Below are 17,299 nucleotides of genomic sequence, written 5' to 3' on the forward strand. Positions count from 1 at the left end.
ATAGTAAAAACAGATTATGAAACTATATTCAAATATAGCCAACAGTTAATAGAGGTAAGAAAATGTCTTGGCTCAAAACGATGACTTAAATTCATAGACACAATTCTTAATTGAGGTTTGAAAATACATTGGGAACATATTAAAAATAGCACCAATTCCTTTGCTCATACTCATTCTCACTTATTAACTTAACTTTAACTTGGGATAAATAAATCTAAAAGAATTAGAACTTATGAATACTAACGCACTATAAAATTTGGAGTATAAAAACTCCCATAATATTTCAATAAGAAAATACTTTTAAATGTCCTTTACTATACTAGAACAACTTCATAATATTCAAGAATATCTGATTGATAACATTTAAAATATTCCAACTTCTTTAGACATGTCAAGTTAAAGATGGTCAAAAATAGGACTCCATTTAAAGTGGTGATCTGCCACCTGTCGCTTTAAATTCCAAGCTCCCAAATCCGACTATTTCGCCATTAAACAATTCGTCCTCGTCGAGATCAACTGCCACAGTGCCCCCCTCGCTCTCCGCCGTCCGCCGCGGATCTGATCGCCTACCGTTGGATTCGACTCCGCCGTCACGTCACCAAAGTGAGGTTCAGTTCGGCTGGGTCTCGTCTTCTTATCGGCTGCCGCAGATGCCGGAAATTTAGGGGTTCCCCGTGCCGGGAGCGTCTTTTCAGCCGGCAATGGGACCCGGTGGCCGAAGCATGGGAAGGCACACTTCTCTGGAGGATCCCACGGTAACCGAACACAGCCAAGGAAGTAAGGCGCGCCGCCGACGGAGGGACTCTTCCTACGATGAGTCGTCGAGGCTAGTTGCCGTCAATAGCGACAACGGTCCAGTAGGTTCCCCATTACCTAATTGAAGTTGTTGTTTTCCTGCGAAATTTTCTCTGGTTCGTGCATAGCTAAATGAGGTTGTGATATGCGCGTCATGTGTTCGGATTATTGAGCAACATGTGATCAAGTTAGTTCTTTTGAAAATCTATACTTTTCTGATGTGCTGATGCTGTGTTTGTGTTTGGTTTACTATTAATTGCTATCACTTGTATGTCGTCGAGGTGGACACGCCATACTTGGTTCTTGTTAGCGATCATGCCAGTGATTAGATTGACATCGAGATTGAATTACTTCATTATCTTTCCGGAGTTCCTTTTAGTGTATTTACGCGATCCGCCTGCTATTATTAAACTGTTCAGGATACAACGGTAAAAATTACCTTTAGGAGATCCTGCGGCGCCATATTTCTGCAACAGGTCATACGTCAACCCAGGCGCCCCACACAGGCTGTGCGGCGCCATACGCCATTGCTGGCATGCATTGCATGAACATAAACTACATAAGGTGCTCCTGAGACCTGGGAATTGTTGTAGAAAAATTTAGTAAGTTTACTAGTTAGTTGAACATGAAGCTAAGCGACTTTGGCTGACAGTTATTACATGGACTGAAAGAGGCAGAACACGTATATAACCTTTTCTAGGAAATTTACTCTGTATTTACCATCATTGATGGGCATTTTTTGATTCTGTCATGCCATTTCTTCTGTTTGTTTCAGAAAAATGTCATTCTAGCAATTCTGTTTAAATAGTTAGTGGAGCTAACTTCCAAGTCTTAATTTCTGAATATTTTTGTCCATCTGTCAGTGTAAATTCATGGTGAGAGAAATGAAAATTCCTTTGTTCTTACGCCTGTCTTTTCATTTCCTTTTTTTTAAAAAAAAAAAACTAAATGCATTCTCAACTTCCTTTGAGTTTACAAGATCCAGATTTACTTTGCATGAAAAATGCAAGGCACAAGCTTGCTTTACATATTGAAATTATTTGTAGTTTTAACTGCACTTTATCTTTATTGTATGATTAAAAGTAATCCATGGTAGATGGTTGATAGATAATCTGTCTCAACATATATATTATCTTGTTCCTATTTTTTGTTGATTAACTAACTACAAATGTTATATAGAATGGTTCCGAGGTAAAATTCATCAAGATTGCTGAATCTAATAATGAAAATCTCTATGCAAAATCTGAGACCGAAGCAAGAATGGGAATTGGTAGCAAGCTAGATGGTCAAAATTTGCAGCCGCTGGAGCCACCAAAGCAAGATTATATTCATGTTAGAGCAAGAAGGGGTCAAGCAACAGATAGTCACAGCCTTGCAGAAAGGGTAAGCATGATTCAGGGCAGAAAGATCATAAATCTTTTGTTTTCCTGATCACAATCTTTTCTTTTTGAGTTTTATGCATGTGTGACATATCGCATACTAGATTAAAACAGGCAACGCTTGCATAGAGTCATGCTTAGGGGCACACATGCTGAGATTATAGATATAGGCTTTGTCTTTAATGTTGTGAATTGATTTACTTCATAGTCCTCGTTTTTGTACTGAAACTTCTGTTTCTTATTTCTGTTTTTGAATCACTATGGTGGTGGGCATGTTATTTCTAGGCTAGGAGAGAAAAGATCAGTGAGAGAATGAAGATTCTCCAAGACCTCATTCCTGGATGTAACAAGGTGCGAATTGATGTATATTTTTTCCATGTCTACTAATGTCTTCTCTTGAGATTTGTTACGTACATAAACAATTATGATATTCATATTTCTTATTCTGAACCATATGATCACCCATCAGGTAATTGGTAAGGCATCAGTTCTGGATGAGATAATAAATTATATCCAGGCCTTACAGCACCAGGTTGAGGTATGCAGTGCCCAGCTCCCTATGCGTTGTCTACTAAATTTGAAACTTTGAAGCTAATAGTTTTCTATGTTTTATTTTAGTTTCTATCAATGAAGTTGGAGGCTGTTAATTCCCTGATGAACACCAGCATTGAATTATTCCCTCCTAAAGATGTAAGTTGAATTACGATTTGGACTAGTTAATTATCTCTTACAACTCCTTTGATAGTGAGGCTTAACCTGACTCCAGGTTTTTCCCATTTAAAGTCCACTTAAAAAATCAGTTTGCTCTAAAATTCTTCCTTTTTATCTTCTTTTGTTCATGTACTTGTATTACAGTTAGGTTTCTGGTAAAGGATTGGTTCTTTGTTATACAGATTGATTTATTACATAGACTCCTGCACTTAGAGATTCTATATTAATGTCATGCAAAGCACAATCCGCTGCATCTGTGATGTTTACTTCCTTGACTACTTTGGCTTGTATCATATTTTCACAGACCAACATTTTTTTTTTAAAGTAATCATCTCTCTTATTCCAGTTTATTGGTCAGGCTTATGACACTACGACAAGTAACGCTTCAGTTCGCCAGCACAATGGGGTATGAACTCGGGGTCACACTGGCTTCAAATGCAGCTCGGAGGTGCCTTTGAAAGAGTCGACGTGATTGCAACTGACACATCTTCCATGAAGAATAAATAACAAGAGCATGTAGGATAGACTTAGGTATCTTCTCTTTCTTGGCTTTTTTTAGTATTTAATTACCTGATTCAATTTTTCCCTATAATTGCAGCATCCATAATTTGATCGACTGAGAATTGATTAAAGTAGATATCCTTTGTAGTGAAGATACATAGCCCAATTTTCAACATTTTCTGTGGGTCTTAGCCCAGTGGATCAATAGCCAGATGTTGATTGGTGTCATGGCAACGAATCAATTCCATGCCATGGCGGACTTATAATTTTGAGTTTAATAGGCAGATTAATATATAGTGGGTGTTAATTATTTGGAAAAAAAAAAGAATAATAATCTATATATTGTAATCATATTATATAGGATAATAAAATATGAGAGGAACGAATTAACCCTTTTGACTTTTTTTATCTGCTCTGGTTCCACCTCAAGCTTCTCATGAGCTCCGAACTTTGCTGTAGTGTTTTGTTAAGGATACAAGTTGGAACCTTACAACCTGAACTTCGATATTTGTAAAATATTGGATTCATCACTAATAGCATTTAGTGAAATCTTTGATCGGCATAATTAGAAAAGTGTAATCCTCTGAGTCATAGGAAGGATTAGAAGTTGATAGAGAACTTAGCTATCAGAAGGATCATAGGTTGACGGAGAGCTCTTTCGAAGGACTAAGTTGAGAGGTTGTTAGAGAGCAATGACTGATTAGAGAGTAATAATTAGTCAAATCTTTGACTAGTATTCTGTCAGGACTGAAAAAAGATCAATAATTGTTATTAATATACAATTTATTACTCGTCTAACGTCCTAATTACTTGAACTCCAAGGATGCAGCAAATATGTCGACCAAGACTACGAACGTCATTTCATCGATGTCATCTTTCCCCGACTTAAATAGCTTGTTAAATGTCATGTAAACGTGCGTCAATTTTAAAAACATCGCTGTTGGAATGGATTCCATCCTCATTTTAGACTGATTCAAATCAACCACATGCCCACCCCGTGGAAAACGTCCGACAACTGAAAGAATGAATCCTGTCCGTGACCGAATTCGTATGTTACCGTGGGGACCACCTAAACCTGCTGAGTGACGACGACGATTCCTTAATCCTAAGCACAACATGAGTCAACAGTCAAATGATCGTATAATTTCTTTTTTCATTTACATACAGACCACCAGTGATATATATATAATGTACATTCTTATCATGTACATTTATGGTTGTCTCAGTATAAATTTGAGAATTCTGATTTTTAAAAATGAATCAAGGTATTTGGACAGATATTTAAATGTCTGAATTTACAATCAATAGTCCATGAGTGTGCAGCAGTGAAGACACTAAAAGAAATTAGGATTACCCATGGAAAATTCTGTCTTAATTTTATCGGTGTATTTATTTAATAATAGAATTATGATGAAAAATTATTTGTCGGATAGTTATTAGTTGGAAACGGTTTTACTGGCAAAATTTAAATTATGTTAGTGTATATAGATGGAATTTAAATTTTGTAGTAATATTTTGCTATGGAAATTCAATTTCTGTAGCAATTTTTCACAACGGAAATAGTATTTTTGTTGGTGATATAGGAAATAGTGGATGACCTTAGTACTAGGGCCGAGACGATGGTCAAGATGACGTAGCAATTAAAAGTCAAGAGGAGGTGACAGTTAAGGTTAAAGACTACATGTCTAGGCAGCCCCACTCTACTCTTGGACGACTTTACGTCGGTCGGACTCCTAGGGCTCAGTCTCTTCACTTCTCATGTACAAGACTCTCAACCTAATTCCGACCATTTTTACGCTGGTCAAATCCCCAATCTAATCTCGGTCGGCTTTACTCCCGTCGGACCTCATGACTCAATCCCCTCACTTCTCATGGGCAAAACTCCCAATCTAATCCCGGTTGTTTTTACGCCTACCAGACCCCCAATCTAATCTCGCCCAGCTTTACTTCGATTGGACCTCCAGGGCTCAGTCCCCTTACTTCTTATAGGCAAGACTCTCAATTTAATCTCGTCTGTCTTTACGTCAGTCAGACCCCCAATCTAATCCCAGTCGACTTTATTTCAGTTGGACTTCAGGGCTCAATCCCCTCACTTCTCATGGGTAAGACTCCTAATCTAATCCCGATCGTCTTTACGTCGATCGGACCCCAATCTAGTCTTGGCCGACTTTACTCCGGTTGGATCCCAAGGCTCAGTCCCCTCAAGGGCAAAACTTCCAATCTAATTTAGGTCGTCTTTACACTGGTCGGACCCCTAATCTAATCTCGGCCGGTTTTACTTCGATCGGATCCTCAGGGCTCAGTCTCCTCACTTCTCCTAAGTACCATCCTAGCCTTACTCCCGGTTAGCCTCTTCGTCGGTCGAACCCCCAGGGGGACAACACTGTCAGGGAATTATAACAATTTATCAGAGAATAACAGCTATTCGTCAGGGAATATTTCAATATTTTGCCACCACATACAAAATGCGGAACCTTCCTCTACCCAATGGAAGTCCGACTTACATCTTTTTTCACCCGACACCCCCTGACATTCGACATTCTTTGATACCTTATGATTGCAGAAGTTACAAAAGGTAGTATAAAAATAGAGGTCCTCTCCGTTGGTCAGGTACGCGCTAGACAACAATCTTACTTACGCACACACATTTATTGTTTTTCATCTTTTTTTTACGCTCGGACTCTCTTCTGACTTGAGCGTCGGAGAGCCTATGTCAGGGATCTCTTCCCTAGTTCTCTCTCTAACTCTTTCGGATGCTTGGTTTGTGGTGTTTGCAGGGTCGTGGGTACCATCAGCGATCCTCTCCCCTAGGCCCCAGATTCCTCTCTTTGTTAATGTTCTTGTCATCGTCACTGGTACCCCCATCTTACTTACGCATCACACACCTGTGGCCTCTAAGGAAGGACCCTCCACTTTGGACGGAAGGTCCAAGAGGAAGCGACCATGTGACTTCCCTCGAGTGTTGTATTGAGCCCTTGGAGAAGGTGGCAACAAAATACAGCAATCTCAGGCATTCTCGGCCAGGAACTCACCCTCAAGAGACCTAAAGAGGAGAAAAGCCCCATCCATTCAGGAGATGCCTGAACAGCTCAACGTTCATTTCTCTCAGGAAGTGCTAGACGAGAAACTTCCTAGGGGTTATAAACCCCTGTCTATTGGAGAGTACGGAAGTAATAGTGACCCGGAGGATCACCTCCAAAAATTTCAGAACGCTGCTCTATTGTATTAGTACAACAACACAATAAAATGTCGAGTGTTCTGAGTGCTCTCTCCGGCTCAGTGCAAAAATGGTTTGACAGGCTGCCAGTTGAATCTATTACTTGTTTCAAGGAATTCATGAACGCTTTCCTCTACCATTTTGTCAGCAGCAGGAGATACGAAAAGATTAATCATAGTCTCTTTATGCTTAAAAAAACAAGGGGCTACGGAGTCCTCAAGAGCATACATTAAGCATTTCAACCAAGTGACTCTGGATGTCCCGTCTGCACCTCTGAGATATTAATAAGCGCCTTCTCTCAAGGCCTATTAGAGAGAGATTTCTTTTGAGCCCTCATCTAGAAACCTCCAAAAGAATTCTTGACGATTTGCTTGGAAAGCAGCCAAATATATTAATGTGGAGGAAGCTCAAGCTGCTCGAAAGAAAGAAATAAAGACCCCTGCTCTAACTTATTGGTGCGAGAAGCATCAGACGATCGAACCTGAATTTTGATAATGACAAAGGATTCAAAGTTAAAGTTATTTGTGGTCTAACGAGTTTGAATGAAATTGCAGGAAAGTCCTAAGTGTACTTAGGCAAAAGTCCTAGCTGCGGTTAGGCAGGTGAAAAATCCTAAAGAGCGGTAACCCTAGGTCATAGGGGGTGGTAACCCTAAGCGGAAAGTCTTGGAGGGTCGAGTGCTTCGGGCAAAATCCTAGAGTCGGGGACTCTAGGTTGAAATCCTGGTGTCACGAACCGGGTGGAAGTCTGGACGGGTCGTGGAGCGGACGTCCAGCATGAAGACTGGAAGCCTTGGGCGCTGAGCAAAAGTCCAGTCGGTCTGAAAGACTGGTCTGGGAACATGTAAACTCTCCTGAGTGGAGTAGGTGAGGACACGTTCCCCAGTGAGGGAACAGTAGGCATCGATTCAACCTTGGATTTCCGGAGGAAATCCGAAGTTAGAATTGGGTAGTCCAGTGATTGTCAAATACTTGTTTTTATCTTATTGTGCTAACTTTATTTTGCAGAGTATACTTTGTTTGTGGACTAATATGCCTTGCAGGAAGGGAGTTGCACAAGAGAAGCCTCGGATGAACAGTACCCGAGGCGCCCTCCATGGAGCTTGGAGGCGCCTTGGGTGCATTAGTCGAAGACTCTGCGCAGCAGGGCAGAAGGCGTCCTCCAAGGGTGCTGGAGGTGCCTTGGACGTTGGATGGAGGGCGTCCTCCATGAAGTTTGGAGGCGCCTTCGGGTGGATAAGTAACGGGCACTGCGGAGTTTATCTACGTTGTGGATTCAGGATAAAAGTCTTGGTTGGAGGCGCCTTGCATGGGGATGGGAGGCGCTCTCAACAGCTTATATATGGCTGGTTCGAGCAGAAGCCATAACAAGACTTGATTTTAGCAATCTTTCCACTACGCATTGCTCAAAGGACGATCCGACAAAGCCGTAACTCGACTCCAACGAGCGGAAGCTTTAAATTCTCTATTCTTAGTTGTCGGTATAATTTCCATTACCGCATTTAATCATTGTACTTGTAATTCTCCGAATTTATAGTGATTGTCCATCGAAAGCACTCTTACGTGCGAGTCTTGGAGTAGGAGTCGTCACAGGTTTCGAACCAAGTAAAATCTTGATGTTTGCATTTGAGTTTTATTTTTCCACTGTATATCTTAATCGATTATTTAAAAACGAATGTGAAAGTCACAAGCGCTATTCACCTCCCCCTAGTGCTTTTCGATCCTACAATTGGTATCAGAGCGGGGTCGTTCGAATCGGTGAAACCACCATTCAAGCATATTTTCCGTGGTATTATTTCTTTTGTTTTATTTAATCAGAGTTGATATAATTGCCTTATTCGGATCATTTTATCGCAATTAGAAATTCATTTTTCTCGAAGTTGGTGCAACACTATTCGAGCTCGCTTATTTAAAATTATTATCCCGCACTACTAATCCAAGATCAAGTCTTGGAACAATTTTTTTTATTTTTTTTTGTTGTGCTAGATTTTTAAATGGCCTACCAAGAGGGATATAGCACTGCATGCCCTCCACGGGAGAGGATTTTGGTTACTAAAAGAGTCGAATATCACCTCAAGATGCAAGTCAAGATGTGGATTATCATTCAGATGGGATTCACATATCCCACCGAAGATGGAGTCCTCATCCCGTGTGACAAATGGGATGCTCCAACAAGAAAAAGGATCGAGGCTGACGCAAAGGCTACCCAGACTCTACAATGCGGCTTGACAAAAGAAGAGCTGAACCGAGTCGGCCCATTCTCAAGCGCGAAAGAATTATGGGAAAAATTGATTGAGCTACACGAGGGCACTTCTGACACAAAGGTAAGCAAACGAGACTTAATTTTGAATAAATTATATAATATTAAAATGTAGGAAGGTGAGTTAGCGAGCCAGCTTCATGCTCGCATACAAGATTTACTAAACGGACTCCACGCGATCGCATAGAGGGTTGAAAATCACGACGTCATTAGGTATGCATTAAATGCATTTCCGAGGAGCACCTTGTGGGCATCCATGGTAGATGCTTATAAAGTGTCTAAGGATTTGTCATTAATCAAATTAGACGAATTATTTTCTGAATTTGAACTTCATAAACAAACTAATACTACTCCGACCGAGAAAGGTATTGTTTAATTGCATGAACGAGCAGAATATGGGAATCAAAAGCAAAACGCAGAACTGAACCCGAGTTTGAAGATGAACCGGACTCAGCAGACAACGACGACGAGATAGCAGTTGAACTCGCCAACCTTGTACAGAAGCTCTATAAAAAGAAGAAAGGGTTCACCAAGAAAGACATCAAGAAAATGATTCAGTCCAAGATGGTGCAATCAAGTCCAAAAGTGAAATCCGAAGTAACCTGTTATGGCTGCAACAAGAAGGGACACATCGAAGCCAACTATCCGAACCAAAAGGAAACAAAGAAGCAAAGGAAAAAGAAAACACTGCAGACGACATGGGATGAGTCTTCTTCAGAAGACTGACGAAGAGCTTGAACAGACAAGCTTCCTTGAGCTTACCACCCGGGAACAAGTCGACGAATCTGATACTGAGAGTGAGTCAGAAACAGAATCTGAGAAAAACCACGGATCCGTATCCATTTCCGAAGGGCCTAATCCCACTATAAGAACCTCTCAATTAAATAAATTTCATAATTTAGTTAACTATCTCATGTACAAGTTAGCTAAATCCAACATCCGGGTCAAGTCACTTCAAAAGGAAATAACAACCCTTAAAAAAGTGGCTAACCCAAGCTCCTTGACTGACTTCATTCAGACTGGCACTTCAACTCAAGTCCAAAAGTTTGAGGAAAAAAATTCTGCCTGAAAAGTCAAGTCAAGGAACTTAAGGACACGTTGGAACGGTTCACCTTGAGTTCCAAGAATCTTGATCTAATTTTTTGAAAACAAAGAGTCGTTTACAACCGAACCAGACTTGGATTTAAGATTAAACAAAAATACAAATCTTACTTATCACTTGTAAATAGAACAAATAAAAAATTAGTTCCAGCATGGGCCCCCAAATCAAACTTGAGTGTTCCAGAATGGGTCCCCAGTCTTTCACCTGGTTCGCGACACCAAGACTTTCCATCTAGAGTCCTCGACTCTAGGACTTTTGCTCGAAGCCCTCGACCCGCCAAGACTTTCCGCCTAAGGTTATCACCCCTTAGGACCTAGGGTTACCACCCCCTAGGGTTTTCCACCTGCCTAATCGCAGCTAGGACTTTTGCCTAAGTACACTTAGGACTTTTCTACAAACTCATTCAAACACGTTAGATCACAAATGACCTTAACTTTGAACCTTTTGTCATTATCAAAACTTAGGTTCGATCGTCGGATGCTTACCGCACCAACAAATAAATCAATTAGTAAATTAATAAATCTTAATTAATAAATCAATTAATATATCTTAATTAATAAATTAATGAATCTTAATTAATAAATCAATGAATAAATCTTAATTAATAAATTAATCAATTAATAAATCTTATTCAAATCAAATAAATTTATTAAATTTAATCAATCTAACCCATTCATAACTTAACTTAACTTAATAATTCTAATTAACTCAATAAGTCCTAAGCAATTAAATTAAACTTAAAACTCAATCAACCATCTCACAGTCACCCATAGAAATAACATGATTGAAAACTTAGATTGGGTGAGATAAAAAATAAGAGGTTGAACCCAATCAAACCTATCTTACAATCTTTTTAAAATTGGATCCAAATCAATACTTTGTGTAGGAACATAACGATTTGGACCAATGGATGTTGGATAGTGGATGCTCCAAACACATGACTGGAGATCGATTGAAGTTCACCAAGATAAAATTCAAAAAACTGGGGTCAGTTGCATTCAGCAATGACGGAACACTTAAGGTAATCGGAACATGTAATATCAAACTGAGTTCCGATTTTTATATTCGAAAAGTTTTATTGGTTAATCAATTGAATTTTAACTTACTTACCCTAGGTATTTATCCTATAGAAAGCATGTTCCCCTAGGTCTCAGCTAGAGCATCTCACAAGCACACTATGTTTACCTTGCTTGTGTATGAAAAATACTTAGAATGGTGTGAGATGCATAGGGTACTGCCTGGACTTCAGAGTGCTTATGTTTGTACATCAATATAAGTCTGGGCAATAAATACCAAAATCAAATTAATCAAGTTAAGTTATCCATGCTTAGTCAAACTAACTGGAATACTTATTTAATTTGACTAACCAAGTGAAAGCTACTACCTCATAGTAAACAGCTAGTATCTAAAGGTTAGACATTTGTTTAAAAGTAGATGTTTAATTTTGAAAATATGTTGTTATTCATGTTTGGACTCTAGGACTCTAAAACTTTAAAAAGTTTTTGACATTAATCAAGAGGGGAGTGAAAAGAACGAAGTTAAATATCTTTGAAAGTTAAAGTATTTTTTCTCAAAATTTCAAAGCTAAATGTTTTCATTAAAAGTTAAAAGTATTTTTTTTTTTAAAAAGTTCAGTTTTTATTTTAAAAAAATATCTTTTTTTGGTTTAAACAAAATTATTTTTAAGCTTAGTGCTTAAGCAAAATTATTTTTAAGCTAAATGTTTAGGTAAAATTATTTTTAAGGTAAGTGTTTAAGTAAAATTATCTTAAAGCTAAGTGTTTATCAAATCGTTCTAAACCTAAGTGTTTATTAAAATCCTTTCAAAACTTAAATTTTAATTAAATGTTTATTGAAAAAGCTAAGTATTTTCAAAAGCATTTTTAATTTAGTTAAGTCTTTATTATAACTAACAAGCTTCATGAAATTTTTTCCATACTCTTAAAAACTAAAGTATCTAATTTTTTGATATATGTCAAAGGGGAAGAGAAGCTAGAAAATTTTAAAGTTAAGAAAAAAAATTAAGTTAAGTGAAAAGGGGGAGCTATAACAAGGATTGTTGTTCTAAATGTAATTTTAAATTAAGTGAAAAAGGGAGAGCTATGACAAGGATTGTTGTTCTAAATGCAATTTTTTGTACTTATGCTACATTACTTAAAATTACATTTCTGTTCTACATTTCTTAAAATACATTTCTATTCTTCATCATTGCGTTATGTTTTACTTAACTTTGAATTTTGTTGCCATAATCAAAAAGGGGGAGATTGTTGGTACGAGAAATATTAGACGATCGAACATGAGTTTTGATAATGACAAAGGGTTCAGAGATAAGGTTATTTGTGGTCTAACGAGTTTGAAAGAGATTGCAGGAAAATCCTAAGTGTACTTAGACAAAAGCCTAGCTGCGGTTAGGCAGGTGGAAAACTCTAGGGGCGGTAACCCTAAGTCCTATGGGATGGTAACCTTATACGGAAAGTCTTGGCGGGTCGAGTGCTTTGAGCAAAATTCTAAAGTTGGGGGCTCTAGGTTGAAATCCTGGTGTCACGAATAGGGTGGAAGTCCGGACGGGTCGTGGAGCGGACATCCAGCATAAAGACCGAAAGCCTCGGGCGCTGAGTAAAAGTCCAGTCGGTCTGAAAGACTGGTCTGGCAATGGATAAACTCTCCCGAGTGGAGTAGGTGAGGGTGCGCTCCCCAGTGAGGGAATAGTAGATGTCGGTTCGATCTAGGGTTTCCGGAGGAAATCCGGAGTCAGAATCGGACAGTCCAGTGACTGTCAAATACTTATATTTATCTTATTGTGCTAACTTTATTTTGCACGGTATACTTTATTTGTGGACTAATATGCCTTGCAAAAAGGGAGTTGCACAAGAGAAGCCTATGATGAACAGTACCCGAGGCACCCCCCATAGAGTTTGGAGGAACCTCGAGTGCATTAGTCGAAGACTCTGCGCAGCAGGACAGAAGGCGCCCTCCAAGGCTGCTGGAGGCGCCTTGGACGCTGGATGGAGGATGCTCTCCATAGAGCTTGGAGGCGCCTTCGGGTGGATAAGCAGCGGGTGCTGCGCGTGTAGTCTTCCGACGCCCGACCAATGCTACGTGCACGGCCGATAGGCCAATTAGGGTTGTGTGCGCGTTCAGCTACCTTGCCAGTGTTGCATGCACGACTGGCAGGCTAGCTAGGGTTGCTTGACGTTCAACTTCCTTGCCAGTGCTGCGCGTGCGATCGACCGATTGGCCAGGGCACGAGGTTGAGGTCGCACCCGACCTCTCGACATTGTTGCAAGGTCGTGCCAAGGTGAGACCTCGCTAGTAGGCCACTTTGCCAAGTTGTGACCTTGCTACGAGGCTACCACAAAGGCACGACCTAATCACTGGCATGGTGAGTTCACACCTCGGTTGCCCTACCAACAGAGGTGAGAGGGGAGAGAAGCTTACAAGAGGAAATCACGTGAGGAGAGTGAGAATTGGCCGCGATAGGAAATCCGGAGAAGACGAAGAGGAGATCAAGAAAGGAAATGGGAATCGTGTGAAAATTGTAAAAGTGATCGCGGAACGTCGAAATGTGAAATCAAATAGTGATGGAAAATTAATTCCATAGCTATTTAGCGATGGAAAATTTAATTTTCGTTGTCATTTCAGTGACGGAATATTATTTTCGTCGATAAAATAACAAAAGAATTAATTTTTCATAGCTAATTTAATAAAACATATTCATATATATAGGCATTTAAGGATCATATTACAGACTAGATTCTACTTCTATCACTAAATTAGTGATCGACTTAATGTTCGATCGCTAATTAATGACAAAATATATATTCCGTTTCTAATGAAAGATCGAACAAGCGATGGAATCATTCTGTCGCTAATTCTAATGCTTTTTTTCACAGTGCGTGTTATGTTAGGGATATAAGTTGGAACCTTGCAACCTGAACTTTGCTAATTAAAGATATTTGTAAAATATTGGATTCATCACTATTCACTGATAGCATTTAGTCAAAACTTTGATAAGTATAATTGGAAAGTGTAATCCTCTGAGTCGGAGGAAAGACTAGAAGTTGATATATATTATAACTTAGCTATCAGAAGGATCATAGGTTGACAGAGAGCTCTTTCGAAGAGGACTAAGTTGAGAGGCTGTTAGAGAGCCATGACTGATTAGAGAGTAACAATTAGTCGAATCTTTGACTAATATTCTGTCAGGACTGAAGAAAGATCAATAAATAATATTTACTTGAACTCCAAGGATGCAGCAAATATGTCGACCAAGACTACGAACGTCATTTCATCGATGTATCTTTCCCCGACTTTAGACTGATTCAAATCAACCACATGCCCAACCCCGTCGAAAACGTCCGACAACTGAAACTGAAAGAATGAATCCTGTCCGAGACTGAATTCGCATGCGTGTACCCTTTCTTATTGATTTTAACACTAAAGAAAAATTATAACATCCTATTAATACATGCTCTTAATCCTATCGCACAACAGAAGTCAACAGTCAATGATGTTATTATTTCTTTTTCTTCTTTTACATACAGAAAGAAATATATATATATATATATACACGGTGAAGGGAGTTCAATAGTACCAATCAAGGAGTCAAGGATGACTGCAAGCGGTATCGGCGATGGCGAGAAGGGGGCGGCAGCGTTGTGGTCGATCGCGGCCAGCGCTATGTTCCTTTGGCCCTTCGTTTACCGGTACTTCCCCGGCATCCAGTACTATCTCGCTAAATACTGCCACCGCCTCGTCTCTCTCGTCTCCCCCTACATCCACATCACCTTTCCCGAGTTCTCCGGCGAGCACATGAAGCGCAGCGACGCCTACACCGCCATCGAGTCTTATCTCGCTGCCTCCTGCACTCAATCTGCCACCAAGCTCAAGGCCGAGCTCGGGAAGGACTCTTCCTCCCTTACCCTCAGCATGGACGAGCACGAGGAGGTCACCGACGACTTCCGCGGCGCTCGAATCTGGTGGACCTCTGTCTCCCGCTCACCACCTCAGAACTCCATGTCCTTCTACCCGCAGCCGGACTCCCGCCGCTACTTCCGACTCATCTTCCATCGTCGTCACCGCGACCTCGTCGTGGGATCCTACCTCGACCACGTCCTCGCTGCGGGGCGCAAGGCCACCTTCGCAAATCGCCGCCGCAAGCTCTACACCAACAACCCCAGCAACAATTGGTACGGTTACAAGAAGTCTGTCTGGAGCCACGTCACGTTCACCCATCCCTCGACGTTCGCGACCATGGCGATGGACCCCGACAAGAAGAAGGAGATCGTGGCCGATCTGGAGGCGTTCCGCAGCGGGAAGGACTTTTACGCCAAGATCGGCAAGCCATGGAAACGCGGCTACCTCCTCTACGGCCCTCCAGGAACCGGCAAGTCCACCATGATCGCCGCCATCGCCAACTACCTCGATTACGACATCTACGACCTCGAGCTCACCTCCGTCAAGGACAACACCGAGCTCCGGAAGCTGTTTATCGAAACAACCGGCAAGTCCATCATCGTGATTGAAGACATCGACTGCTCGCTCGACCTCACTGGCGAGCGGAAAAAGAAGGACGACAAGGAGGACGACGACAAGGAGGGTAGCAGTGACGGAAAGCCTCCAGTGAAACCGCCCGGGGATAATGAGAAACAGAGCAAGGTGACCCTCTCGGGACTTCTTAACTTCATCGACGGATTATGGTCGGCGTGCGGCGGCGAGCGGCTCATCATATTCACGACCAACTACGTGGAGAAGCTCGATCCGGCGCTGATACGGCGCGGAAGGATGGACAAGCACATCGAGATGTCGTATTGCTGCTTCGAGGCATTTAAGGTGTTGGCGGCCAACTACCTCGGGATCGTCGATGGCGAGCACTGGCTGTTCGAGAACGTGAGGGTGCTGATAGATGAGGTGAAGATGACGCCGGCCGACGTGGCCGAGAATCTGATGCCCAAATCGGGGGGCGATGCAGAATCGTGCCTCCGGAGGCTGATCCAATCGCTGGAGGAGGCCCGGAAAAAAACGACAGCGAAGGCGGAGGAGGGAAATAGCACCGACGGGACGGCGGAGAGCGAGGTGGTTAATAATTAATTAATACCTAATTCCTAATTAGAATTATAATTTTACAAATTACTCTTAATTTGTAGTGGTCATATCGATTCGCAACTTGTTTGGTGGAGATGTATTGTTAGAAAAAGAATTATTAGAGAAGAAATAAAAAAAATATGGGAGAAAATAATATGGAAGAGGAGGATAAATTCGAAGAGAAGGAGAATAAAACAAAACTTAACTTGTTTCATTCATAAAAAATAGTATATATTTATAGATTTATTGGATAAGCATCAAACTTAGATAATTATGATTTATTATTATTATTATTATTATTATTATTATTTTATCTTCACGAAATTCTTGTTCCTATCATGATTGTCATTTCATCTATTCTATCTCCACAAAACTTTATCAACAACTTTTATATCTAAAAAAACAAGTTTAATTTTCAACACCCCTCTTAAACTTGATTTTGTGACTCCAAGCAAATATCGCATCTTGATGAAGTCTTCAAATTTGAGTGACTTGGTAAAAATATCAGCAACTTGATCTTGAGACTTTATGTATTCCACTTGCACCTCTTTTCTTGTAATACACTCTCTGATATAGTGAAAGCACGTATCAATGTGCTTGCTTCTATCATAGAAGACTGGATTTTTTACTAGTTTATTGTAGACTTGTTATCAACTCGAATCTTGGTTGCCTCTTATTGTGGTAATTAAACTTAACTCATTCAACAAATTTCTGAGCCAAACAACACGACAAACACATGAAGTCGCAGCTATATACTCTGCTTCACAAGTAGAAAGTGTGACAATAGGCTATTTTTTGACATCCAAGCGAAAGCTGTATCTCCCATAAAGAACACAAATCCTGTAGTGCTCTTTCTATCATCTATATATATCTCCACCCCAATCACTGTCGTTATATCCTTCAAGTTTGAAGTGGTTAGATGTTGAATAAAGTAATCCAAAATCTATTGTACCTTTGATATAGAGCAAAATTCTCTTAGCGATCTTAAGGTGGGTAGTAGTTGGATCTTCCATGTAGCGATTAACAAGTCCAACAACATAAAGAATATCAAGCCTTTTGCACGTTAAGTATCATAAACTTCCAACCAAACTCTTAAAAAATATTGGATCAACTTTTTCTTCTTCATCATGCTTTGACAGCTTGACTCCATATTCTACTGGGATATTTATAGACTTACTGTTATCCATCTTGAACTTCTTTCATATCTCTCTTGCATAACCTGCTTGTGAGATGAAGCTTCCATCTTCCCTT

General features: G+C 40.3%; 1 protein-coding gene and 1 pseudogene across 1 annotated transcript; both read left to right on the top strand.

Moving 5' to 3' along the window:
- Positions 1-497: 497 nt before the first annotated feature.
- Positions 498-3,705, top strand: LOC122017853 (annotated as a pseudogene).
- A 10,843-nt stretch (positions 3,706-14,548) lies between these two features.
- Positions 14,549-16,232, top strand: LOC122017754 (AAA-ATPase At3g28580-like). Its single transcript, XM_042575441.1, has one exon. It carries the CDS (start codon positions 14,576-14,578, stop codon positions 16,052-16,054), a length of 1,479 nt encoding a protein of 492 aa, XP_042431375.1. The 5' UTR covers positions 14,549-14,575; the 3' UTR covers positions 16,055-16,232.
- The last annotated feature ends 1,067 nt before the right edge of the window (positions 16,233-17,299 follow it).

Source organism: Zingiber officinale, chromosome 8B (assembly GCF_018446385.1).
Source record: "Zingiber officinale cultivar Zhangliang chromosome 8B, Zo_v1.1, whole genome shotgun sequence".
NCBI lineage: Eukaryota > Viridiplantae > Streptophyta > Magnoliopsida > Zingiberales > Zingiberaceae > Zingiber > Zingiber officinale.